Source organism: Acartia tonsa, chromosome 8 (genome assembly GCF_053477335.1).
Source record: "Acartia tonsa isolate MP-2025a chromosome 8, ASM5347733v1, whole genome shotgun sequence".
Taxonomy (NCBI): Eukaryota; Metazoa; Arthropoda; class Copepoda; order Calanoida; family Acartiidae; genus Acartia; species Acartia tonsa.
In genome coordinates, this window is record NC_137267.1 from 51,306,848 (window position 1) to 51,333,980 (window position 27,133).

General features: G+C 32.0%; 2 protein-coding genes across 2 annotated transcripts in view; both read left to right on the forward strand.

The window, feature by feature from the left end:
* XRCC1 (DNA repair protein XRCC1) overlaps window positions 1-27,133 on the forward strand; it is a 163,406-nt gene that overhangs the window by 77,513 nt on the left and 58,760 nt on the right. The gene's annotated exons all lie outside the window — the stretch shown is intronic.
* On the forward strand, window positions 999-10,737 carry LOC145325699 (uncharacterized). Its single transcript, XM_080168653.1, has 4 exons — window positions 999-1,080; window positions 1,577-1,668; window positions 7,351-7,977; window positions 8,192-10,737. The coding sequence occupies exons 3-4, from the start codon at window positions 7,807-7,809 to the stop codon at window positions 10,535-10,537; spliced, it is 2,517 nt and encodes an 838-aa protein (XP_080024779.1). The 5' UTR covers window positions 999-1,080; window positions 1,577-1,668; window positions 7,351-7,806; the 3' UTR covers window positions 10,538-10,737.

Here is a 27,133-nt window from a genome sequence, read left to right on the forward strand (position 1 = left end):
ATATTTAACATGTGGTTATTATGTCAGCCATTACCACTTTTTATTTAAGCCCAAATAGTGTAAAACCTGACCAGGTGTGATACAAAGCTTCTCTGAAAGGGGGGGGGGAGTAATTTTTTTCCTTGGGAGGGTGGTGGCATGCTCCCCCAAATAGATATAAACATTCCCAGAACTTATAACAAGGTGACCTATAAAGGAAAACTTTATTGGTTCAACATTTAGTAAGATCCTTTGGAACAAACAAACAGACAAACTTCCTGTTACTTTATTATAAGGATTAAATTTCTCATTTCATCAAAAACAAAGTATATAAATAATTTAAATTTTATGATTAAGCTAAAAAGGTGAAGTTAAACATAAAAATGATATTATTTAAAATATCTATAAAGTTATGATAAAAAACTCCACTGTTTGCATTGTCAAATCACTACGTAACAAAAGATAAGGAATACTGACTGTTAAACTAGAGATAACATTTAGTTTTACACCTGAATTTACAACAGCATTTCAAACAGATTAGTTTAGTTTAAAAAGGTAACTTATTTTAATAATTTTAATATATTTGTGAAATGAAGTTTAAATAAAATTTTATATCAACTGTAACATTGTAATTTAATACAGAGCTGGATCTTTAAATCTCAGTAATGCTACTGCAGAGATGCCTTAGTTAGCCGATATTGAAAGGGGCTTACCTAAGGGCGATCTTTAAATCAAAATGGCAATGGTGAGCCAGAAAAAACGTTGGAAATACTTACCGGCTAAGTGGCAGTAGTTACTTAGTGATGCCAGTGAGCTGGTGGGTATTTCCAAAGTGTTTCCCAACTCACTACTGATTTAAAGATCCATGATTATTGTTTTATTGGCAGCACTGGCAGTGGCAGTGGGCAGCATTATATGATTTAAAGATCCAGCTCAGTGTTAATATCAAACACAATTTGATTTAACAAATATTAATACAAAACTAAATTGTAAGTTAAATACCCAATCAATGCTTTTTTAGGATTTATAACTTAACATGCATAACACGCACTTCATCTTCTGAAAACTTTTATTTGTGGAGAGCAATACTGAAAGTATGAGGTACTTATTTCAATTAATATTAGAAAAGTGACAATCCTTATGATATCAGTCGCTCCAGATGGACTGACTCAGAAGTTATTGAAGAAGTTCCTGAAATTCAAAGCGACACTTCAAGTACATCCACTTTAAAGAATAAGCCTAACAAACTCTGCACTTAGTGTACTAATTATGAAAACCCCCTAGATAGATAGCCCATGAGAAAATAAACAAAACTATATTAAATAATATTGGTATCCCCTTCTTTTAGTAGAGTAAGAATAATATAATAATAACTGTATAGACTGTAGTATCTCACAAGAAATATTCTAAAAATTGTTTAAAGAAGTATTCTAAAAATTTTTCTCGGGGTAGAGGATTATGTATATAATAAGAAAATTAAAGAAACTTTTCCCAAGAAAGAAAGTCTATATATGATGGTTTAATAAAATACTATAAAATTTCCACCCAAAGAACCTAAAAAAAACTATATATAAAGGCCCCCCTTTTTTTTGTTTAGTCTCCTGGTTGTTCTGTGCTACTTTAGAGAATGGGTCCTGTTTTTTTATCGCACTCTATGCGAATATTTGGGCAGGATGCGTTTGTCTTTAGGTAAGAAAAAGTTTTCATTTTATTCTCAATGAATTTAGTTTAAGCTAGAGTAGAGTTTAGATTATTAGAATAGTTCGATTCTTAAATCTTAAATGTGATTGCTTAAATAAAATTAAAAGTATGGACCAATTGTATTTTTGTCTGTTTGTCTGTATAGAAAGATCACGCTAACCGCTGTACCGGGTAGCTTCTCACAGGTCCCGCCAGGAAGGTTTATACCTATTTTGGGGGAGGGTACCACCACCCTCCCAGGAGATATTACAAAAAAATCAAAAAAAAAATTTTGTGTAGAGACTTGAACTCAACAAAGACAATTATTTCTCAAATTAGATATTTAAAATAAAAAACATTTTTTAAAAAGTGCCACTAGAGGCCTCTAGGGGCGTAGCCGCTAGTATTGTTCAAAAGTAACAAGCAAACTATGTTCAATCTAAAGTTAAATTATTTATAGGCCCAATAGAATATGCTGTTTTCTTAAAGGGATTGTAAACGAAAAAAAATCTCATCAGATTATCAAACCTTAACATCATCTCATTTAAATAATCTCAAAGATTTTTACTATATCCAAGATTGGAAGAAATTTTTCAGAGTATATAAATGTGCAATTAATTGTCTTTTTCTCCATCTATAGATAAAACTAAACTCTATTTTTCCTAACGGTCAATCCTACTTTTACCATAATCCTTGTGTTTAACTAACATATAGTTACTTAGAAATTGATAAAATAAGCAATGTTTTTTATTTAATATCCAATAAAGGATGAGCAAAAAAAATGCATATCTTTTAAAAATCTTAATTGCTCGGCTGTGTTAAAATGATTTCTGTGCTACGCATAGTTTAGGAGCTATGTGTTAAAATGTCCCAACTGACTTAAAACTTAATTAGCGAGTAGATCATTAAAATGTTAAAGTAAGAGGTTTGCAAAAAAATGCTTACATTTTTAAAATTTTAATTGCTTGGCTTGTATTAATTATGCAAAAATGTCATGCATACTGTTGGAATTGCTATAAGCTCTAGTATATGTGGAAATATAAGAATTATTCCTGAGCTCTGTATAATTTATGAGCTATGTGTTATAATGTCCCAACTGACTTAAAATGCAACAGATTCATTTTTAAACTTTTCTCACATTTTAATTTTGACATAGCTTTTAAACTACAAAATGGTAGTTATATTTCCAAAAACCAGAGCTCATGGCAATTTTAATGATACATAGCATTTTTCTACTATTAACACAAGCCTATTAACATCAAGGGTGAATTGAAGGGGGAGGGGGAATAATGATTAGTCTAATTGTATCCAGTCGTTGAGAAATCATTTAGCTGGATGTGTCTGTTAAAGGATATTTTTTTATCATTTTATATTTTAGTAAAAACTAAATAGGTAAGCTGATAAGTTTTTCCTTTTTGTATTTTATTTATTGTTGAGATTACTGTTTACTTAGCTGTCCCACCCACCTCTCCCATTTTCTTTTTATTGATTTTTAGTACATAATTTTTTTATTCTTATTCTTTTGGGGGTTATAAGTTTGTTTTTTAAGTTTAGCTACTAAAAAATAAAAAATATTTAAAGATATTTATAGGCTTTAGGAATTGGTTTAGTCACCTGATATGTGTTATTGGGTGATAAGGGGAAATTAAGGGTTTGAAATATTATTGATTTTCCAATAAAAGATAAAATTTTATTGGAAAAATTAAATTAAATTTTGAAACCTGGTCAGTTCATCAACTAGTCCTTGTTTCCTAGTTAGTCTAAGTAAGTAGGGTTACAAAGGGTAAAATAAATGATATGGGTTTTATGTCAGCTGGGTAGGTATGTTGAGATGTGGTTTCAGAAGGGAGGAAATATTTTATAATTAGGTAAAATCTAGTGTAGGATTGGTTCTGATCAGTTAGGACTACTTATGTAAACTTAGGCTGCTCAATGTTTTGAATAATATTCAAGTGGTTTATAATGATATAATGATATACTTAGCATTATTCTACTATTAACACAAGCCACGCAGTTTTAACTTTAAAATCACACCCTTTACTTTATTCTTTAATGATTTACTCTCAAGTCAAGTTTTAAGTCAGTATGAACATTTTACCATGTAGGTACAAAACTACAAGTAGCTCAGGAATTGTTTTCATACTTTTAAAAAATAACTCTTATAGTGGTTCTAATGTTATGCTTGACATTTTTTTACTATTAACACAAGCCGTGCAATTAAAATTTTTTAAAGGTATGCATTTTAATAAATACTTAAATAATAAGTCTTTAATGATTTGCTAGCAAGTCAAGTTTTGAGTTTGTTTGGACATTTTAACACATAGCTCCTAAACTATGTGAAGCACAGAATTCATTCTTATATTTCCTAAAACTAGAGTCCATAGTGGTTCTAACTGTATGCATAACTTTTTTCTCCCATTAACACAAGCTGTGCAATTCGAATTTTAAAAAGATACACATTTTTTTGCTCACCCTTTACAACAACAAAGCAAAAAACTTGTTTATTTTGGGGTGCTGCCACTTTTACCACTAGCAAAAATATAGCCACTGTGTTTTTGACAAAAGTGGGTGTGTTTTTGTCAATTTCGATTTCAGCTGTAATTTTGGCAATATTTTTTTATCCACTGCCAACATTACACCTTTACTGCTGTCATTATCACACCCATGAAATTCAATGAGGCTGTCAAATTCACAGTTTTGATGACAAAAATACACCTATTTTCATATTACTAGTAAGTATTTTAACCAAGTTGTTAAAACTTATAACAATTGGTGTTTAATTAATCTACACAACAACAATTCTAAACTCAGTAAACAGCATATATTTTACTATTCAATGGTTTCAACTATATTATTGTTATCTTTTAATGTAATACAAAATTATATATTTTTATAATATATTTGTAACTTATGATTTTATTATTTTTCTGAAATGCACTTCATGCAACTATGCCTTTGATGTATTTTGTCATCATGTAAATTAATCTGCACAACAATAATTCTAAACGTATTCAAAGATGGTAACAGACGAATTTTGGATATTATAGAGTAGTTGAACTAATTAAAAAAATGATTGTTGTTAATCAACATATTTATTAAAAATTTCCAGGCTTAACCTTTTTATAAATTTTTGATGGTTACTAATTTTGAACCCATACTTCACAAATATTTCAATATAACATGAATCAAGTTTGTCCCTTAGACTAAACCTCACATTTTCATTACTGACTCCAATAATTAAAGTATTAAGATATACTTGTAGGTTTGCTACGATTTTAATCTAAATCTAAAATGAACAAAAATGCTCAGATTTTCCTTGTTTTTACATTTTTCCTACCAAAATGACGCAAGATCAAGGCATAAATTCTCGATATTTTTATTGATATTTTTGGTTGAATTGTATAGTGAAAGGTGCTTAGAAAATGTTAAGATTTGATAATCAGATGAGAAATTTTTACTTTCACACTCCCTTTAAGTAACTTAAGTACATTATTGCATACTAGTGGCTGCGCCCCTAGGCTCTAGTGGCGCAGCCCCAAGAGGTAATTAAAAAAAAAATTTAGTACCCCCACTAAGGTAACGCCACTACTTTCTGTTAAAAAAAAATGTTAAGTACCCCCACAAAGGTGCTCCCACTACTTTCTATAAAAAAAAATGGGGATTTTTAGTTTTTGGTGGGGTTGGAGGCAGGGGCATCCAAACTTTTTATTTTGGGGGTAAAATTTGCTTGGAAGGGGGGTAATTACCCCCCTTAAATCTGTTGGCAGGGGTAAATTTAGTTTACCCCCCCCCAAAATTTACCCCCGGGGTAAAATTTTTTGGGGGGGGTAATATAAATTTTATCTATAATACAAAGTAGCTTGATGTCTGTCCGCCTGTCTGTCTGTCTGTCTGTCTGTCCCTTAAGATCTCGGTAACCACTGAACCGATCGGATTCTACTCTTCAGGGAATATACATACTGGTCCTGTGGTGGTTTTAGGCTATTTTCTTGGGGGGTGGGACACCCCCAACCCCCCCAAAAATAAAAAAAATCCAACCCCCAAAATTTTTTTTTTTTACATTTTTTGTAAAATCTCAGTAACTGCTGATCAAATTGGGCTCTACCCTTCTGGGAATATACCTACTGGTCCTCTGGTGGTTTTAAGCTATTTTCATGGGGGGTGGGACACCCCAACCCCCCCAAAAATAAAAAAATCTCCACTTCCAAAATTTTTTTTTTTTAATTTTTTTAGAACAAAAACCAGTAATTGGGGTGGGGGAACCCCACTGCAACATGGGGCGAAGCCCCCATGAATCCCCCCCCCCCCGAAAAAAAAATCAAAATATTTTTTTTTAATCTTAATTTTTGTGTATGCGAACAACCTAGGTCTAATTTTACGAATTGAAATTTTTGTGTATACGGCAAACAACCTGGGTTTGATTTGTACAAATTAAAATTTTTGTGCATAAAGCGCACAACCTGGGTTTAATTTTACCACAGAGTAATTAAACAAAGAATAATTTTTTGAATATTTCTATTAAGGAGGGTTGACTTCCCAAAACTATATAGGGCGAAGCCCCTAGAGGCTAGGGGCGAAGCCGCTAGTTAAATATATAGTATAAAAAATGCGCGCAAAGTGCGCAAAATTTTTTTTTATTCGAGATTTTTTATTTTGGGGAGGGTATTTACCCCCCCAAAATTGTTTGGGGGGGGTAAATACCTAAAGCACCCCCAGAGTAGGGGTAAATTTTAAATGGGGGGGGTAAAATAAAAAAAAGTTAAATATATAGTATAAAAAATGCGCGCAAAGTGCGCAAAATTTTTTTTTATTCGAGATTTTTTATTTTGGGGAGGGTATTTACCCCCCCAAAATTGTTTGGGGGGGGTAAATACCTAAAGCACCCCCAGAGTAGGGGTAAATTTTAAATGGGGGGGGTAAAATAAAAAAAAGTTTTGGGGGTGCCTACGGCACCCCCAAAATCGTTTGGGGGGGGTAATCGCCCCATTTCCCCCCCCCCCTTGGACGTCTATGGTTGGAGGTGTCCCACCCCCCAAGAAAATAGCCTAAAACAACCACAGGACCAGTAGGTATATACCATAAAGAGTAGAATCTGCTCGGTTCAGTGGTTACCAAGATCTTAAGGGACAGACAGACATCAAGCTACTTTGTATTATAGATAGATATATCAAAGTGAAGGACTTTATCACTGATTAAATTCTGTCTAGAAAAAGTGGGTTAAATTAAACAATACTTTTAATACGTTTGTTCATAGTTTAAGATGAAAAGTGCCGCGACAATAAATAATTTTACGGAATTTTCACATTCTAAGTTGCCAACTTAGAATCAAAATAAATACATTTAAAGAAAAATGTACTTATTTTATAGTTTTTTTATTCTCTGCTTCTTTAGTTTTTACTAGCATTTACACCCCAGAGACCTCTAGGGAAATTGATCCCCCTCATTTCCAATTTCAGTTCTAAAAAGAGAAAACTAATATAAAATATTTTTGGTGTAATTTTTTCTAGGGGCCAATTCAGGAGGGTGTGGTACCCACCCAAATAATTGTCATAACATTCCCAGGACAAGCTGCCTTGTATAGGTTCAGCAGTCAGCAAGATCCTTCAGTACAGACAAACAGACAGACACACAAAAACAGACAGATATCCTGTTACTTCTATACAAGAATTTAAATAGAAATTTTACTTTCAGACATGGAAGAAGAAGACTTTCTGACCAGATGTACTTGTAGAGTAAAACTGGGAATAGTTCAGTTGAGACCACAAGATGTACAGGAATCCAAAGATTTTGAAGCAAAATACAAATTAGTTAATCAGGCAATTCATTTCCTGGGTTCTTGCAATTTACAAGAAAAATGTACTATCCAAGATAAAATTAATGAGGTCAGAAAAAAAATTGGGAGGTTTTATTTTGATAAAGATGAGCGGCTTATTGCCATTCCCAACCAAATATATATGTCAAAGAATGAAACACCAAGGATTTTATCAGGAAAAACAGAACAAAATGACAAGTTCTATGATAAGAACTATGAGGACAGATTGCACCAACAACTAGTGATTGCTCTAAAAAACAAAAAGGCAATTGCTTTGGTATTGGAAGGCTTCCAATCAGAAAATTGCTTGCAATCTAAAATAGGAAAAAGTAGGGATGTCAGAGGCAAAGATGAATTCGCTGAAATTAACTGTGAAGAGAGAGTTAATGAAACTACTTGAAATACCATCCATAAAGAGAGAAGACCTGGCTCTATGCGTAGCAAAGAACAAATCTTCAAAATTCAATCTCAAAGAAGATGATGGTAAATCTTGGTTATTTAAGAAGGTAATAAAATAATGTCTACTATAATCATAACTGCATGCAATTTTCAGATATACTTGAGGTGGGACTGGTAAGGGGGTAGTGGGGGAGAGAGTTGACCCATAGGCTAAGATGGAGAACCATATTAGTTCTTAGGGTAGGTAGATACTTTAGTACACCCAGACACACAAAGATCATGTTACTTTTGAATAATGATTAAAATGATTACATATTTCAGGTGCTACGGAATGAGGATGAAAAAAGGCTAAAAATAATTCCTGATGAAAACCTAGAGAATTTTTACAAATATCAGTGGTTTAAATGTAACTTACAAGAAATTTTAATGGAGTGGGATTCCTTGGTTGTGCTGGCTGAACATAAACTTGTAATAAACATTGAAGTTAAAAGTGGCTCAAAGTTATCTGTCATTAAAAAGGCAGCAAAACAAACTGAAAAGCACTTTTCATTATTTAGAAGAATTTTTAGTGCACATTTGTCTGAAGAGTGGAATTTTGTAAAAGCTGCTTTTGCTCCAAACTTTGAAGTTTGTAATCAGAATGAACCATGTGCATACTGCAAACAGTTCATATTAACTCAGGATGATATTGTTGATTTACAACCATGGATTAATCATGTCATTCAACAATCTGTCTCACCATTCAAAACTGTTACTGATGAAGAATATCAGAGCCTCCTTGTTGGAATAATAGGTTTTACTGTAATAAAAGATGCTGACAGGCTTTCAACTCTGATTCATGATCCTTTTGAGTTAAGCCAAACCATGGAAAAAGCCTTGACGGATCAAAGTTCCGGCATTGAAGGTGAAACTCCAGCTGACAGAATTATCATTAAGAAAGTTGTGGATGGTGAAACAAGTGAATACAAGCATCTATGCTACATGCTATCTCCAGAACAAATTAATGCAATAAAAAGCCCAGCTTCATTTCTCATCATAGATGGAGAATATGGAACAGGTAAAACCTTTGTATTGAAGGAACGTACAATGATGTTTGCTACCAAGTATTCTGAATGCAAAATAGCTTATATCAACCTCTCTGGAATGGAAGATGTGGACATGGACATTCCTGTATTATTGAAAAAAAAGTCATCACTCATGGATTTTATAGCTAGAAAGGATTTTGAAAAATTTAACAATATTGATGTTGTTACATTTAATGACTTGGTCCAGCTTGTACTTTCTTCACAGATTAAACCTTCAATTACTGTATTTTTTGGAGATCGAAGAGTACAAACGAATGACTTAATCCAAAGCTTTTTAAAATACAAAAACTATGATTTTATATTTATTGATGAATCACCATTGATTTCTTTGGAACCTAAATGTTTGTCTATAACAATTGCTTTAAGATATTCAAACAATTCAAATGGGAAGGTCAGATGGAAAACTAGAATGATAGAAGAGAAAAAAGCTGTTGCTATAACTTTACAACACAATATGCGCAACACAGAAAATATTTTACAGCTAACAAAAGGATTTTTGCTAAATTCAACATTTACAGAAGATAACAATCACACCAATCCAGAATCATCTGAAAAGAACTTGGTTGGTCCCCTGTGCTATCACTATAAAAATGTCCCCAAACTAGATGATATCTCATTAGGTAAGGCTGTAATAAACAAATACTTCTCAAACAATCCTGATGAAACAGTAGTGTTTCTATGTTCAGCAGAATACAAATATATTATGTTTAAAGAGCTGCAAAAGTCTTTTTTTAATACCCATAGGATAATAAATATGACAAATGATTCATCAGAAATTGAATCATATTTGAGAGATCCAACAGGAATTTTATTAGCAGACCTTAATAGCTTTCAAGGTGCACAAGCAAGAAATACAGTTATTTTCTTACTAACAATTGTTTCTAAAGACTATGATTATAATATTATAAAGAATGCTCTTATGCGAACAATGTCATTTACCATCTTCATATCATTTGAAACTCTAGAATATTATCCTGTACTTGGAGTTTCTGAAGACTTAGACCTTCATGAATATATCCATGCCAATTCCTCTAAACCTATATGTCATTATATAGAAATAGATCCAGAATTTGATGCAAAGAATATGGCTGATCAAATATTTGATAGATTGGTCATATCTGAGGGTACTGTGCTATTTTTTGTGAGATATTCTGAGGATGCTGAGAGAATAAGAAATGTGCTATACAAAAAATTTACAGCAAAGAAAGAAATTGTCATTGTAACTTACCCTGACAAACAATGCGACCATGAAAAATACAGACATTTACTAACAAAACATTTAGAAATGAAAGACAGAATTGTCATTATTAGATTCAAACCCTTTAGAAATAACTCTATTCTTGATGAGGATAAGAATAACTATCTAAAAATTGAGAATGCACTTCTTATAAGTAGTCTAGCAAGATATGTGATTATTCTTGAATCAGGAAAAAATCAAATTGAAAATGAATCATACTGTTTAAGAAATCTGTGTTTGAACATAAAGAGCAAAATTGTAGTTGTTGCCACTGCTGGCTTCATGGATTTGTACAAACCCTTTTTTGAAATGGTAAACATTAGTGAAACAACACCAGAACAATGATGTGACTTCCTGATATATTCCAAAGGATCATAAAAACTTGTTAAAAAGGCAATTCAACAATTATTTTCCATTGCTTTCTTGTTATTTGTATGGTCTTTGTTGGGATATCTTAAATGATGGTCCCCAAAAAAGTTTGTCTGTACGTATGTATGTTTTTTACACTTAAGTATATATAATAACTAGCGGCTTCGCCCCTAGCCTCTAGGTGATCAAAATTTTTTTTAGCGAAATTCGTAAAAGAACCAAGGAAATCTAAAAAAAAAAAAAAAAAAAAAAATGGGGGGGGGATTTTTTTGTTTTTTGGGGGGTTGGGGGTGTCCCATCCCCCAAGCAAATAGCCTAAAACCACCACAGAGCCAGTAGGTGTGTTCCCTGAAGAGTAGAATCCAATCGGTTCAGTGGTTACCGAGATCTTAAGGGACGGACAGACAGACGGACAGACAGACAGACAGACGGACGGACAGACATCATTCTACTTTGTATTATAGATATGCAAGTGGAGAGGTTTTGTGATTATTGTTGTTTTTCTTCCAGTTTTGAAATTGTAAAATTAAGCCTAATCAAACTACAAGGTCCCCCATACTGCCATTTGTATGTCCGTACGTCCGTCTGTCTGTCTAAGTACAAAAGCAATAAAACTGTTCAGTAAGGCTAAACAAATATTTCTTTTAATTTGGTTAGTTTTTATTCATATTGAGGTGATTTAAAAGTATAATATAATTTCTATATGTTTAAGGCTTGTATGTCTACACAAAAGGACAGTAATTTGTTTTTCTTTTCAAAAAGGCATCAGTTTTCATGAAAATTATTCTTGTTTAAACTTTTTTGTATATGTAATGATTATAATGTACAATTATACACTGTTACTATATATTCTATGAAATTCGTATCCTGTGAAAACTTATCAACAAATGTTTTAAAATAAAGAAATTAAATCTAAAATCAAATTTTTGAGTCATTCAAAATTTAAAGATATATATATACCCTTCCCTTTTTCTCTCTTGTTACACAGCTAGTTTGACCGCTTCATCTAATATTTTGTTTGGTTTTGGTAGAGGAATAGTTATTTCTTTCATCGTATTGTAAACCGCTTTCCGCGGATATAGAATGTACAATTATTAGATTAAAACCCGTTTTTTTAGCCCCGAGCTTTGGGCTAAAAAAATGGTTTTAATCTTATGATTGTACATTTCTATATTCGTAGAAAGCGGTTTGTAATACGATGCTAGACATAGTTTTTTCGTATTGATGAGAACCGGTTCCTGTCCACCGGATTCGAATGAATACGAGAAAAATCTATACAGTAGCTGTGAATTTATTTTTTTATGATATATTTTAACAATTTGACTATTTTTGTAAAATTCTTAATGCTTTTTTTTATTCATTTATTTATTTTGTTGTTTTCTTGATAATGAAGATTTTTTCTTTGAAATATATTTCGTTATGAAGCTGCAGTAGTTACTATTCTTTAAATGTTATGGTTGAGATAGATTTATATGTCTGCTAAAAGTGCTTATGAGTCTTTTTCGCGACTGATGCGTGGATGCCGAGCCTTGATAATAATATAAATATATAATTTGAGGTTCATATACGTTGTAAGTAAATAAAAAGAAAATGTATAAAAATAAAGGAGAAAAGAATTAATGAAATAAATAATATTTTGGATAAAAAAGGATTTTGTCCTTATACTCTTCTTGTATCCCATAATCGGAATAATAAATCCCAGAATGATATATACAGAATATGAAAAACAAAAATAATAATAATAAACATATACCTACATACGTAGTATTTCTTATTAGAACGAGTCTACTCTACAAGTGGGTTCCACGACAAACGTAGGAGTGAAAAACGTCGGAGTGGACAAACGCAGGAGTCCTAAACGTTGGAGTGGGACAAACGTTGGAGTTTACAAATCTTAAGCAATGTCCACTCCGACGTTTGTCCCACTCCTACGTTCGTCACTCTGACGTTTGGGACTCCTGCGTTTATCCACTCCGACGTTTGGGACTCCTACGATTGTCGTAGAACCTACAAGTGGACGTTGACTGTCTTATAATTGTGCATCTGTTATTAAAGCTTACATTTCTTTGGGGACATTGGACTGTAAATTACTCTGGTACCCAAAGTTTTGTAATCTGTCCCTAAAACTTTTTGAATTTTGATTGGTTGATTCAAAACTAGTAGTGTCTAAATTTTTCAACCAATAATTTGATCTGCAGGAGGGGTTATTTTGTTTATAACTTTTGGGGATGTAGATAAATTTATCGTCCATTGTCTTATCCTGTAAGATCCCTTTATCCTTCCCTTTTCTTTGCTATTGTTGGACATGATTGTGATTGTTATTTATATCCTTTTTTCCAATGAAAAATAGAATAATAATAAAGACGAAATTATGATTTAATTCAATAACGAGCACACTAATTTTATAATTTATAATTTTCTTTAATTTATAAATTATAAACTAGATTGGTTTTTCATGTCAAGATTTTCTTTGTCGATGAGTATCTACTCTACATCTTTCTTGGTCCGTCAGTCTGTCGATAATATTCGGATGGTCATTTGGTTTGTATTGTAAAAATTTGAGTTACTGAATTCAAAGTAGTTCGCCAAAAATTTTAATATATTTTTTACCGTAGGTAATTGTATAGGGATCTAAAGGGATAAGACAATGACCGATAAATAGTGGACTTCCCCAATGATGATACAATGATTACTCCAATGGACACTTAACTTAAAGAACCAACCAATCCAAATTCAATTATAGTCCCAAAAGTTGTTAAGCAAACAAATAAGAAAACTTATTATTAAACCTTAAGGACTAGTGTAAGAAACAGCCCAATGTCCTCTCCCTCCCTAGGGATGCATTAATTTATCATCCATTTTCCTAGCACTTATGATTCCCCTGATTGAACAAGGTTAATTCAAATAATGGGTTAGTTCTACGAAGTGCATTTGAAATTGTAAAAAAAACTATATATGTCATCATTCTGGTCATCAAAAACAACCATATATAATTAAAAGCATTTTCAAATGACAAGGCTTTTATGGTATGTATCTTTATGCCAAAAAAATTGCAAATATTTTTAGTATTTATAAAGTCACAGATTTTTTAATAAACTTTATTTTGACGGTTTCTTAAGGTTCCATAAGTTGACAACAACCGAAAACATCCCCATTAAATTTTGTTAAAGCTTATTTTAGGTTAGGTAAAGACCTGCAGGATTAGAGCATAACACAGAGACATTTTTATTTTGAAATGAATAAAAGTAAATGGGTGTGCAGGTGGTCGGTATAATAATGCACAGTTATCTCACAGTGCATATAAATGCGCGAAAAATACTTAGATTTTTCTGTTAAGCTATCCTTGTAGATCATTTGAATTATTACCGATTATTTGCAAGACTTCTCATGCAGCTAATAACAATGTGCGGGAATAACATGTTCATTCAGCCGTTGGGCAGCCAGTAGCATTTAGATTTCGTACCTTTGGAGATAATCGTTCATAGGAACCAGCGTTGCGGAGCCGTTTGATTTTGGTGCAGCTCCGGCTCCAACCTAAAATCAAGAAAAAACTTGACATATTTTTTTCCCACGTCTATTTTTGACTTTTTAAGGTTTTAAAAGTTCAATTTTTGATAAAAATGGACTTGAAAAACTTAATAGGGGCATTTGCACATGACAAAACAGAGTTACCAAATTATAATTTATAAAAAATCTCTTTATTTATCTAGTCCGGAGCCGTTTTTTAACGAAAATTACGGCTCCGGCTCCAGCAAAATATGGCGGCTCCGGCTACGCAACACTGATAGGAAAATTTACCGTGAACTACACTAAATCCTAATAAGATACCATTCGTGGAAGTATTCTATTGATTGATCTCTGGTTGTGAATGATAAGTATAGCTTCAATATTCTAGACCTTCAAAGCAACTTCATTTCAATGGGTTAAGTTCAGGGATAAAGGGAAAAATAAAGCGTTTATTTTTTAAGTATGGATTTGAAACCGATTAATATCCGCTTGATCAGAGCCGGTTCTCAGCCAAACAGAAAAATCATGAATATCATTTTATCATAGAAATTTTTCACGATTATCTAATAAAAATCCTAAAATTAATACCAGTTTTAAACTGGTTTTAATCTTGTAATTTTCATTTTAGTAATCGCGGAAAGCTGTTTATAAATCGATGTGATAAATAACTATTAATACTTCTTTGGTGAGAAATAGAATATACAAATTTAATACAAAATTTAAAAAAATTATGTATATGGAACATAAATGATTGTTTCCAAAAGTAGTGTGGATATTTTGGAGAACCATATTGGTTCTTGAGCTACTGCAAGATAGACATATTGTTACTTTCAAACAAGGCTATTTGGTATTTTAATTAGAAGACAAAAGGCTAAGACCTATTATATTGTGTATTAGATTTTAAAATGATATTGGATATTGCATCAGTGCAGGATTTTGTGTACTCTAATAAAGTGGTAGCTCCATCTGGCTGATATAACGTTACAAACGCCCCCCTCCCCTCCCACCCTTCCTATTTAACACATTTAAGAACCTACAGACCAATAAATGAACAATATATATTTAGGTATAAACCAAATTGACTACGAAATGTCCCCTGTCATAATATCCACGTATTATATTTGCAGAAATAAAAGCGCTACTTCTATAATTAGGATCTGCCCGTTCGTCCGTAACAGTTAGCTTTTTAATCCTTATCAGAATGTATGTACGTCCATTCATAATATGATTTTTAACTTTTTGACAAAATTTTTTCATGAGATGTTTTTATCCTTTTCATCTGATACTAATTCCAAGGTATCAATTTTATAAGCGAAGCATCTCTTTAAATCAAGTCCAAAAAATGTAAGTATTTCCTTAAACAGTATCCTGTATTTGAACAATTTTGCAACAAATTTACTTACAATTTTGTTTATACTTTTTTTTCTGCTTACTCAGACTCTACAAGTGTTAATGTTCGTTTGTTCTTCCTTTATATTTTAGAGCCTCGCTTTTAAGAATGTTGTCATCCTTGTTAATTCAAAATATACAAGTTGTTTTTGACATTGTTTAGATTATCTGACCAAAACATATTCAGCTTGCAATTTTGATTCTTTCACAAACATAACAAATTTTAATTTTACAATAAATTGCAATTCATGATTATTCAATTAAACATTCAACCCTCTTTATATAAAAGTAACAGGATCTGAGTGTGTGTTTCTGTCTGTCTGTATCAAAGGATCTTGCTAACCGCTAAACTGATATGGCTCTTCTTAACTTAAGATAAACGTATCCTTTAAAATTTTATTGTAGAAAAAGATAAATAGTGAAATTACAACATCAAAGTTGCTCTTTTTTAGTCTGGTGTTTGAGTTGTTTTCTGCTATGATATGACCAACCACTTTATGAATTACTAGCGGCTTCGCCCCTAGCCTCTTGAGGAAATTAAAAAAAAATAGGTAACTTTGGTGCTGTGACCACCACATTTTGAATTAACTGCCTAAAAAAAATCAGGAGTATTTTTTTTTTTTGGGGGGGGGGGGTTGCGGGTGTCCCACTCCCCAAAAAATAGTTTAAAACCACCACAGGACCAGTAGATATATTCCCTGAAGAGTAGAATCCAATCGGTTATGTAGTTACCGAGATCTTAAGCTTCAGACGGACGGACAGACATCAAACTACTTTGTATTATAGGTATCCAATTGTATAGATCCTAAAGTGTAGTGGACAGACTAGATTTAAGAATGACTGCGCGCCTTCTAAAAATATACAAGGAGAATCAATCTATTTATATTCCATCTTAATCTAAAATAATACAATTTTTAAGTGAAGCTTCTCTACAATTAAAACTAAGTAACGTCAGTCCGTCGTGTCCGCAGCTTATGTCCTTAACAGTAAAGTTTTGTTGATATTTTTGACAATGTGTAGACATGCACTGTGGTGTAAAAATAATTGTTTGTTGCCGTGAAATCATGTTAAAAATTTAAATGCCCTGAAGAGAAAAGATGCCTTTTTCCGAAAATTTGGAAATAAATATTAAAATGAAGTAGCTTGAGTTTTGTACTGGGGTTAGTAGTATTTGAGACATGTATTTTTCTCATATTATAACACTAGAAAAGCAGCATAGGAATGTAATAATCAACTCAAGTTTACAACTGTTTCTATTTGTTTTCTGACGGTTGCCAAAACTTGTGCAATACCTAATCTGCAGCAATAATAAAAGTGCAATTCTCCTGCCGATATTTTAGCTCACAACACTGAAATAAATCTATGCTTATGATAAAGTATTTGGATGTTCATATGTCTGTCTGTCTGTTTGGTTGTTTGTTTGTACCAAAGGATCTCGCTAATCGCTGACCCTATATGTTTACCTTTACAGTGTGGCTGGAAAGTTTTATAACTATTTTGGGGTGGGGTACCACCAACCTCCCAAGATAAATTGCCCCTAGAAAAAGAATTACCATCCCCCCTGATAACATGAAAATAAAATACCAATGTATGTTTGATATTTGTCAAATTTTATGCTGTTATTTCTATCAACATGTATGTGTACAATGTAGGGATCTACTGCAGTTTACGGTAAAATATTGCTGGTAAGCAATATTTCCAAAAATCTATGAATTTTAAAGGCTGCTAGCTGCCAAACGGCTGAACGTACAGATCATGCCCGCACACTGTTTTAAGTGGCCTAAGAAGGCCTACAAATAATCTGGAATAGCCATAAATCAATAATGCATAATTATCTCGCAGTGCAAAGAAATGCCCGAAAAGACCTATTTTACACGTTTTTTCTTCAGTGAAGCTTTCCCTGTGCATAATTGGATCTTGACTAATTCAGATTATTTGTAGGCCTTCTTATGCCACTTAAAATGGTGTGCGGGCATGATCTGTACGTTCAGCCGTTTGGCAGCTAGCAGCCTTTAAAATTCATAGATTTTTTTAAATATTGTTTACCAGCAATATTTTACCGTGAACTGCAGTAGATCCCAATATAGAAATTTGATTGTATATAGTTCTAGTTGTAACACCCTATAATGGCTATTTAAATATGTCAGCAGGGAATAAATATATTTTAAGATTGAATAAGATTTTTTAGAGTGTAGAACACTACCTAATGTATGAACCTAGTAATAGTGTCTGACTGATTATGACGTAAGAAAAAAAATTAGCCAATGAGAGGCCACTATAAATTTTACCATTGGTCAATAATGACCTCTCATTGGCTAATTTTTTTCCTTACGTCCTAATCAGTCAGACACTATTACTAGGTTCCTAATGTATGTTTGGAGCGCCAACAAACCTTTCCACACAAACTATTGATTTGTTTCCCTCTACACTCATTTTACCATGCTTAATATGACAAGGAGGGAGGGTATAATGGGCTGTATAAAGCACTGGTCCCCAAAGTTATATAAAAATGTTTTCTTATTTGTTGGTTCGATAATTTTGGGGACTTTTAAAAATTTTTATCGATTGGTTCATTAAAGAGAGTGTTCAAAAGTTTCAACCACTAATTGTAACAAAAGGGGCAAGAGGGGCGTCGTAGCTCAGTGGTAACGCACTGAGTTACGGTGATGAGAGTTCGAGTTCTAGTCCCCATGTGGCAACTCGAATTTCTCAGTTGAATACATTCACGCAACTTCCCCTGGTTGTGTAAGAAGGAGATTATTGAGTAAGTTTGGATACTCAATAGTCATGTACATAATATCAGTACTACCCTTATCCCAAGCTCCTCTGCGGAGAGCGTCATTCATTACGGTGACTTAATTTGGGACACCTGCCATACTCGGCGAGGGTGAGGTAATAATGAGTAGCTCTCATGAGATAGCGGGTCAAGTCATAATGTGCTTGAACGTGGAGCTTGATAGCCCTAGTGGCTATACAAAAGTGTCTCAGCCTACTCCATGACTACTTAGGTCCAAACCCTAAGAAACTATGGCTAATCAATCAATCAAAAACAAAAGGGGCAATATTTTGTATCATCATTGAGGATTTATATCAATTTATCGGCCATTGTCTTCATTCTTTTAAATCCCTGTTAATATGAAAAAAAAATATAACATTGATTTATAGGAATTTTAGGATTAAATTCTTTTATAAAGAAATGTTTATATAATGTATAAATTTAGGTTTAGACAATTATATGAAGATTTTTTGGGTATAGTCCCTTTTGTGACAACGCTCCTTAAGGGGCAATTCTTCGTATTTTTCACAGTAGCTTTTCTCCTATTTCTAGCCCCTGCAGGACTCTCTAACCCTGAGGGGCCAATTCCCTAACATACGAAGAGTCGCCCCTTAAGGGGCGTTGCCACGAAATCTACAGAATCTGAAACTGCATAACAAAGAAGTAAATTTGAAAAATTAAGTTATAATAATATGTAATTTAATGCAAAAATTAGCTATTTTTAGTGCTTTTTCATTACATGGTTCAGTTACAATTTACCATAAATAAGCCATAAAAATTAATCATTTAATATTTTTAAGCGAAGACAAAAATAGGAACTAAGATTTTATAGATATTTTAAAAAATACTTTGACAAAAAGCAGAGCTTGTGAGTTTTAATCATGAACCATACTAAAGTGACCATTTAAGTTTTTGCTGCAAAAATGTGGCTTTGTGGATAAAAAATCCATGTAAGCTGCAGTCATTTCTTGGAAACCGATTGCCATATGCTGGATTAGAAATATTCCAAGCTATACTAAAAAATCATGTATTGCATCATTTTCTATAAATAATAAATGAAAATCATAACATCGATATCATGTGTTGGGACGGGTTCTTGTGACCAACAAAACTGGAATTAGTATTATACTTTTTCATTTTACTATCCGAGGAAAGCTGTCTATAATACACAATAAATAACTTATGTATTAATGCTTACATGAAAAAGTGCGATACTGTCTATTAGTCTAACCATATAAAAATATGCACGTTTCTAACTGATTTGATTAACGTTGCATTTATTTGGTTATTTTGTCAGTAATTTACTATATTATTATGCAGTTATTTCTAAAATGATTTTTAAAACTTTGGCTGCATGTTTTTTTTGTACAATATTATAATTTTGAATTTTAAAATAACTTACAGCTGAAAAAATATTTGATCGCTTTTATAAAAAAAATATTTGCAAAAATAAGTATCTAAATAAATAGGCTATATTTAACTTTCCCTACAAGACAAAGACCCTGCCGTGATTTTGTATTGGGTCTTTGAAAATTAGCTGATAGCAGGTAAAGTAAAATTTCAAGTTTCTGGAAATGAACATTGAAAAGGCCCTACCAAGAGAACAACAGGCAAAATTTAACTATAAAGTTAGAATAGCTTATTGATCTTATAAATGTGACAATAACCCAAAAAGACATGGATAATTTACCAACCCTTTAACTAAAACAATGATAATAACACACAACAACGTTTAAAAGCTTAATTGAGTGAGAAAAGTTTAATGAGATACATTTTTATCTGCTGACTAAAAGGTCCTTGATATTTGGTGTGTGTGGGGGGGGGGGGTAGTTGTTTCGAATATACATCTTTACTCATAACAATTATCTTTAAGGAGGTTTGATAATCAAATCAATTTTGTAATGTTTTAAAATTAAATTATAGTTTGAATTTTAAAAAAATATAGCTGGGGTCTAAATCTTTTAAATTTATGTTTTTACATTTTGTAATTAATGAAGTATATGTAATAATATATTTCTATTAGGATAATAAGTTCTTTGTTATGACAAAGACAATGGCAGTTACTTAAACATAATTCCGTATAAGTAGAGCATCTATGCTACATATATGGCTTGTTCACACATCTTCATTAAAAGATCTTTTAACGGATTTTTAAAAATAAATAAAAATTGTTCAAAGTACCTAGATTAAGATATCTTAACTGAAATAGTTATTTATCGCATCGTATAATAGACAGCTTTTCGCGGATATTAAAATAAAAATTTTAAAGATTAATACCAGTTTTTTTGGGCCCGTGTAGAAGAAGGTCCGGACTAACAAAACTGGTATTAATTTTATGTGTTTTCAATTTAATATTCGTGGAAAATTGTCTGTATTACGATGCTATACATGTTTTTAAATATTGCTGAGAACTCGTTCTAATCCACCAGATATTGATCGGTTTTTGAACCATACTGAAAAAAATCCTCTAAGTTAGTTGAACAATATTGATTTTAATTTGTATTAAAGAAGATAAAACATCAACATGTAAAAAATTGACGTACATACTTTCTGTTTTTTGCTACGCTTTATAGTTTACGTCTAACTACAACATAACCATAAATGTAAAAAGCTTCGCTTCCAAAAAGCATGTCCCACTTTTACAATATAAATTAAAATTGTAATAATGGATATATTATTACTTGGATCTTACACCAGATTTTCATGTTCTCAAATAAAGTAAAACACGTAGTGGGCTATAACAATTGATTTCATAAAAAACCTAGTGATTTTTTTAAGTAGGGGGGGGGGGTTGTCTTTTGGCGGGGAGGGGAGGGTTGAATATAGGGCAAAGCTCAAAGTGGCATTCTATAAAAAAATATTATTTTGAATTGAGAAATTTCTGGTTTTTTTTTTGAAAAATAATACAATGACAAAGGCTTGAAGTATTGCTTTTTTTCCTTTTTATGTTTTTTTTCTTTCTCCTTTCTTTTTATAAAAACTTTACCTACTTATTAATCTTCAATGATATTTTAAAACTTGAAATATGGTATTAAAATTATATACATTAATGATCTATCTTATTATTTTTCCTTTTTATTCTCTTTACTTTCATATTAATTTTGTTTTATTTTTCTCTAAATTCCTTCATATATCTTTTTTTCATTTTTCTTATTATTTACTGATTTCTCTAACATAATATAAATGTTTATTTGTGTTTTTTTTTACTTTTTTTACCATCCTCACAACTCAATTTAACTAAATTAAAGTTTCAATATTCCCTTTCACATTTAATTTGTTTTATATTCTTTTTTTTTCTTTTCGTCTTCTTTAAAAAGGGGCTTCAGGAATCAAATACACTATCCCCATTTTGGTCAAGATAGTACTCCCGTAGCTCCTGGTGCATATCCTGAAAATTTTACTTCTTTTCCACCAAATTATATTTAGTTAATAATTAATCTCTTAGTATATATTATTTTATTTTGTATGAGACTAAACATCATAATGTAAACTCTAAATTGTCGATAGATAGCAGCAATTTAGAGTATTGTATGTGCTATCTCCTAAGCTAGGGGGTACCTGGCAGCACCAAATAAACATTATTATTATTATTATTATTATTATAACAACTACTCCTCCCCTTCCACCACCTTTACCCATCCTCCGCTCTCTTACTGTATGAACGAACTGACCAATAAATGAGTTCCATATTAGCAAGGTAAATTGACGACATATTTCCCCCTTGTCATAATATCCACATCTATTCTACATCCATTATTGTAATGAACCGCTAAGTGTACACTTTCAAGCCATATGCTGTCCTTAATATTATCATAACTAATTAATTATTTAAAAATACAGTTTCCATTATGCTACTCTACAACTAGTTTTTACCAACCAACAAATTTTTAAAAAATATTGCCAATTAATCCTACATTTGAACTAACACCCTCCTCCTTATTTTCAAACTACTTAAAAATTAGGGGGGGGGGGGTTCTTTGTTTCTTTAATTTTACTAGCCGTTGCGCCCCTTGCAACTGGAGGTTCTGTAGTCGAAGGTGTAAGGATGGAAAACAAAAATAGCCTGAAACCATCCCAAGACTTAATTCTGATAAATAAAATATTCTAAAACCAACCCGGGACCTATGTAAAGGGAAAGCTTCCCCAAAATGAAGAGTAGCGGTATACAACATTTTTCAGTCATTTAGTAAGTGAAGAAAGATTATACTTATAGAGATGCTATGCATTTTAAAATAGAACATTAAACTTGTATACTAAAAAACAGTATTTCTCGTATTCATTCGAATCCGGTGGATAGGAACCGGTTCTCATCCATACGAAAAAACTATGTCTAGCATCGTATTATATCCAGCTTTCTACGAATATAAAAATGTACAATCATAAGATTAAAACCAATTTTTTTAGCCGGTGCCTTCGGCACCTCGGGTCTAACAAACTAGTTTTTATCTTATTGTACATTCTATATCCGCGGAAAGCCGTTTATAATACGATGCGAGAAATAACTATACTTATAGAGTTGCTATGCATCTCAAAACAGAACAATAAACTTGTATACTAAAAAACAGTATTTCTATATTGTTTTCTACTTGGCTGTTTGGTTTGACTAACAAACTAAGATAGTTATAGAGTAGTTGCACTGCTAAACAGTACAATTTTCTATGGTCTGTTTGTTCGCAATACACCCGTATCCAAAATTTGCGGTTTTTCTTGATTTCTAATTATGAATCTTTTCATCTGTAATTAAGCTAGCTGAAAGTTAGAAGATTTTGACGTGGATATTTATGTGATTTAGTCTATTTTATTTTAAATTAAGGTGAATTCTTTAAAAAAACTTTTTGGCTCACTGCCTTACTAAATTTTTTTTTGTAAAAAATCCTCTAAAATCGCATTAAAAACCTACAAAAATTAAATAAAATCTTATGTTAATAACCCTTTTATGATTAGTTTATTTTTAAGTTTTGTAGATTTTTATTCGATTTTGGAGGATTTTTCACAATTTTTTTAGTAAGCCTCACTAATTTTACTAAGGCATTGAGCCAAAGAATCCACCTCTGTATTTTTCCTTTGATTTATTCAGACGTTGCATATAACATACATTGTGCCTTATTGTCATAGTGTTCATCACTAAAAAATTATGTAGTTTCAAAGTTTACTGTCAGAATTATATAAAGACCAAAGCGAATCGACGTATTGACACATGCTCAATGTAAAAGGAGTATTTTTGTATTCTAGTAAACCAAAGGCAGAAATATGTACACTGAAATAGTTTGAATCTCTGACCTAATCGATTTATCATTACTTGGATGTTGCACTAGATAATAAAGTGATGCTCTAAGCGGGCTATAATAATGATACCCCCCATCAACATTCACACCATTTACCCTATCCCCTCTCCTTCTACTGGATTAACGAACTTACCAATAAACGATTACAATGTTAGCAAGCTAAATTGACGACGAATTTCCCCGTGTAAAAATACGTATGTTGTATGTTATATCCATTTCTGACCTTGACTTGAACTTCTAGTTCACGGAGTAGAAAGTTCAAGGTCAAGGACATTCTAATATTAGATTTAAAAATATAGACATACAATAACATTTATTCATGAAATAACATGGCATATAACAATCATTGCCCTTTCATGAGTTGAAAATTATAAGAAAATAAATGAAAAATATGATGATAAGATCAGAAGGGGATGTATCCACCCCCCTGACACACCTCTGGGTATCTACCCCCTTACAATGGCAACCACGTGATTCAACCAACTGAAAAAATCATGAGCACGTAACTTGATCTAAAAGCATTTTTTTTGTGGGAGGGTGTTAATACATATGTCATTAAAGGACATTAAAGTAGGTACCAAACAGTCAAATTCATTATACAGAACAAAATAAAAACTCTCTAAAAGAAGCTGTTTTAATTGAGAAAGATAGCTTTGTTCACTTATACTTTGGTTATTTCATATTACGAATATTTTGATTTTTTAAGGGAACATAACCAACAAGTAGTCTTTTACCATTACAAATACTACTCTACTGTAAGACTCTATTATTTTGATAATGAATTTATTGCATAAGGAAAAAGGATAAGAGGATGAATACTCACCCCTTTTTCATGGTAAATACTACTTCCCCATCCCTAAATTTAGAAGCAGACGAAAATCAAAAACGGCCCAGGGCTTTTTGTAAGTCAATCATAAATAATAATGTGAATAAAAAGAGAAGCGATATTTAGTAAACAGCCGTGGGCGGTCAGAATCAGCTGAATGTTCATTATGAAAAAAATTTTCCTCTTTTTAGAAATAGAAGGATTCATCTTTCATGAACAAATTTTTTTAAATAAAAATAAAATTCTATGTAATTTTTAATTAAAACATTAAAACAAAAATATCTAATCTAATATTCTTGCCCTAAATATGGAAATAGTAAAAAGTAAAAAAATATTTTTTTTAATAATTTTTAATCCTCCCATTTGAAAAGTAGTGGAATAGCAATAAATTTTATCGCGGCAACAGCGCTGAGTAGGCCTCTAGGCCCACTGCCTATTTTCGTCTTCTAGTTGCTTCGATTCCTCTCTTTTATTTTTTTCTCTATGATTTATTATCAATGTGAAATTATATTCACGTTTATCTGTGCATACTGTTTAAATAGTTCATGTGACAACGAAAGTTTTTTTTAAATACCCAGTTTCAATTGTTTAGCAGTTTTAACAACTTTTGGGTATGGTCAATTTCGTGACAACGCCTCTTAAGCGGCGTTTCATATTTTGACAATAGCTTTTGATAGGTTATTGTCCCGCAGGGCTAGAAATAGGAGAAAAGCTACTGTGAAAATACGAAAAAAACGCTCCTTAAGAGGCGTTGCCACGAAAGGGACTATACCTCAACTTTTTGATGAGAAAAAACGCTAAGGTCAATTTTATTAAAATACTAGCGCCCCTAACATCCAAGGCCTCTGTGATCAGAGGGGGAGTTAGGATGAAAAAACTAGCTTTAATCCATCTTTTAGTTAATTAAAAAATAATTCGATAACTGATAAAAAATAAGTTTTGGGATTTTAAAATTCGCTAATAAACTAAAGTTTATGTTGCTTCTGGGCGGTAGGGGAAGGTCAACTGCGCCGCTATAAGTTTTAGAAAAATAAATAATAAAATGTCATTTTTCATTAGGTGGGAGGAGAGGATTTAAGTTACTTATTTTTGCTTTGAACAAATTTGCAAATTTAGCGCATATTTGAAGCTCTTTACAGTGCCCATAAAAAGTTAAACTCAATCAATACAAATGACCACTAGTAGGCAAATACACAGACGAAATTAACAATGACAAGCCAGTATACATTTTCATTTACCGATTGTAATGATATTTTTGCTGTATTGCAGTAACACTCAATAAAGGCCAGGATATTAATTTACAAAGTTGATAGTTTATATTCAGCTTTGTGTTAAGATTAATCATTTCTAATATATACTTCATTATTATAAATAATAATTATGGATATAGGGGATAAGAAAAAGAAAAAAAAATCATTTAGAGAAAAAATGTAGTAGATCCATTAGTAGGTACTGCCTTAAAACACATGGCTTATTGTCTAAGAAATCACCATCTAAATATGAAATTATAACAAAGATTCTAACAACTTTGGAGACTTATTATGATTGGTTGTTTCATTGAGTTGAGTGTTCACACGTTTCAACCACTAATTATATTCTAAAGAATGGGTATTTTTGTGTATCATCATTGGGAATGTACATCAATTTATCGGCCATTGTCTTATCCCTTTAGATCCCTGGAAATCACACTAAGTATTGAAATGCTTCGCTTTTTCAAACAGAGATTTATTATTTTAAGCCATTTTTATGGTCATTTTGCTAATCTCTAATTCTCGGAATAGATAATATATTAGAAATTTATGATATTGCATTCTGGTGTGCTGATATGCATGACTAGACGCGCTGCTAAGCCAGGGAAGGAGGGGACATAGGGCTGTTTATTACACAAGTCCCCAAAGTTTTATAAAGCGTTTTCTTATTCGTTAACTTGACAACTTTAGGAACTTTTCTTGAATTTTGATTAGTTGGTTCATTAGGTTTATTGTTAAAACGTTTCGACCACTAATAGTAATTTACAGAAGAGTTAATTTTGTGTATCATGGTTGGGGATGTATATTGATTTATCGGCCAATGTCTTATCCCTTTAGATTCCTGCTGCCAGCCACTCATACTGATACGCATACGCGAACACGGGCGCAGCCTTACATTTTAATTAAAACCTACCAGCACATTTTAGAATCTTCTAGTGTAGGAAACGAATTAATAAAATGATACTCACAGTTGGCTAAAATAATAATACACTACATTCACCCCCTTTTACCCCATTCCCTCCCCTCATACTGGGTGAACGAACTGACCAAAAATGACGTCTATATTAGCAACCTTAATGGACGACAAAAAAATCAACGTACATATTCTATATTCATAACGTTTTAGTATTAAAAGCTACTCCACAATTTAAAATGTCCGTTTGTCCGTCTGAAACGTTTTGGAGTAATAACATTTTCTCGGCTCTTATTCAAGATAGACGGCTAATCAATTTCTAGGAAATATTCCCTTAGTTGTGGAGCATATTTCAGTAAAACAAAACATGGATGCAGCTATTTAAGTTTACCTTTAGCCTAAGATAGGCTTATTAATTTAAGAAATAAATACAGTGTGTTTTTTTTATGAGCACTTTTTTGAAAGCAATTTTACCCCACTTATAGTTATCAGAATTTAATGATTAATGGCTTATTTTCTTCGTTTTTAAGGGAAATTATGAAACAACAAAAAAATTTCAGTTTTTGTTGAAAAAGTACAGTAAAGTTGAAAATTAAAAACTTAGGTGTCAACATCTAAAAATGGTT

Coding starts and splice junctions, on each gene's coding strand:
- LOC145325699 (XM_080168653.1), top strand. CDS start 7,807: ATGTCAGAGGCAAAGATGAATTCGCTGAAATTAACTGTGAAGAGAGAG. Junction 7,978..8,191: donor AATCTTGGTTATTTAAGAAG/GTAATAAAATAA, acceptor TACATATTTCAG/GTGCTACGGAATGAGGATGA.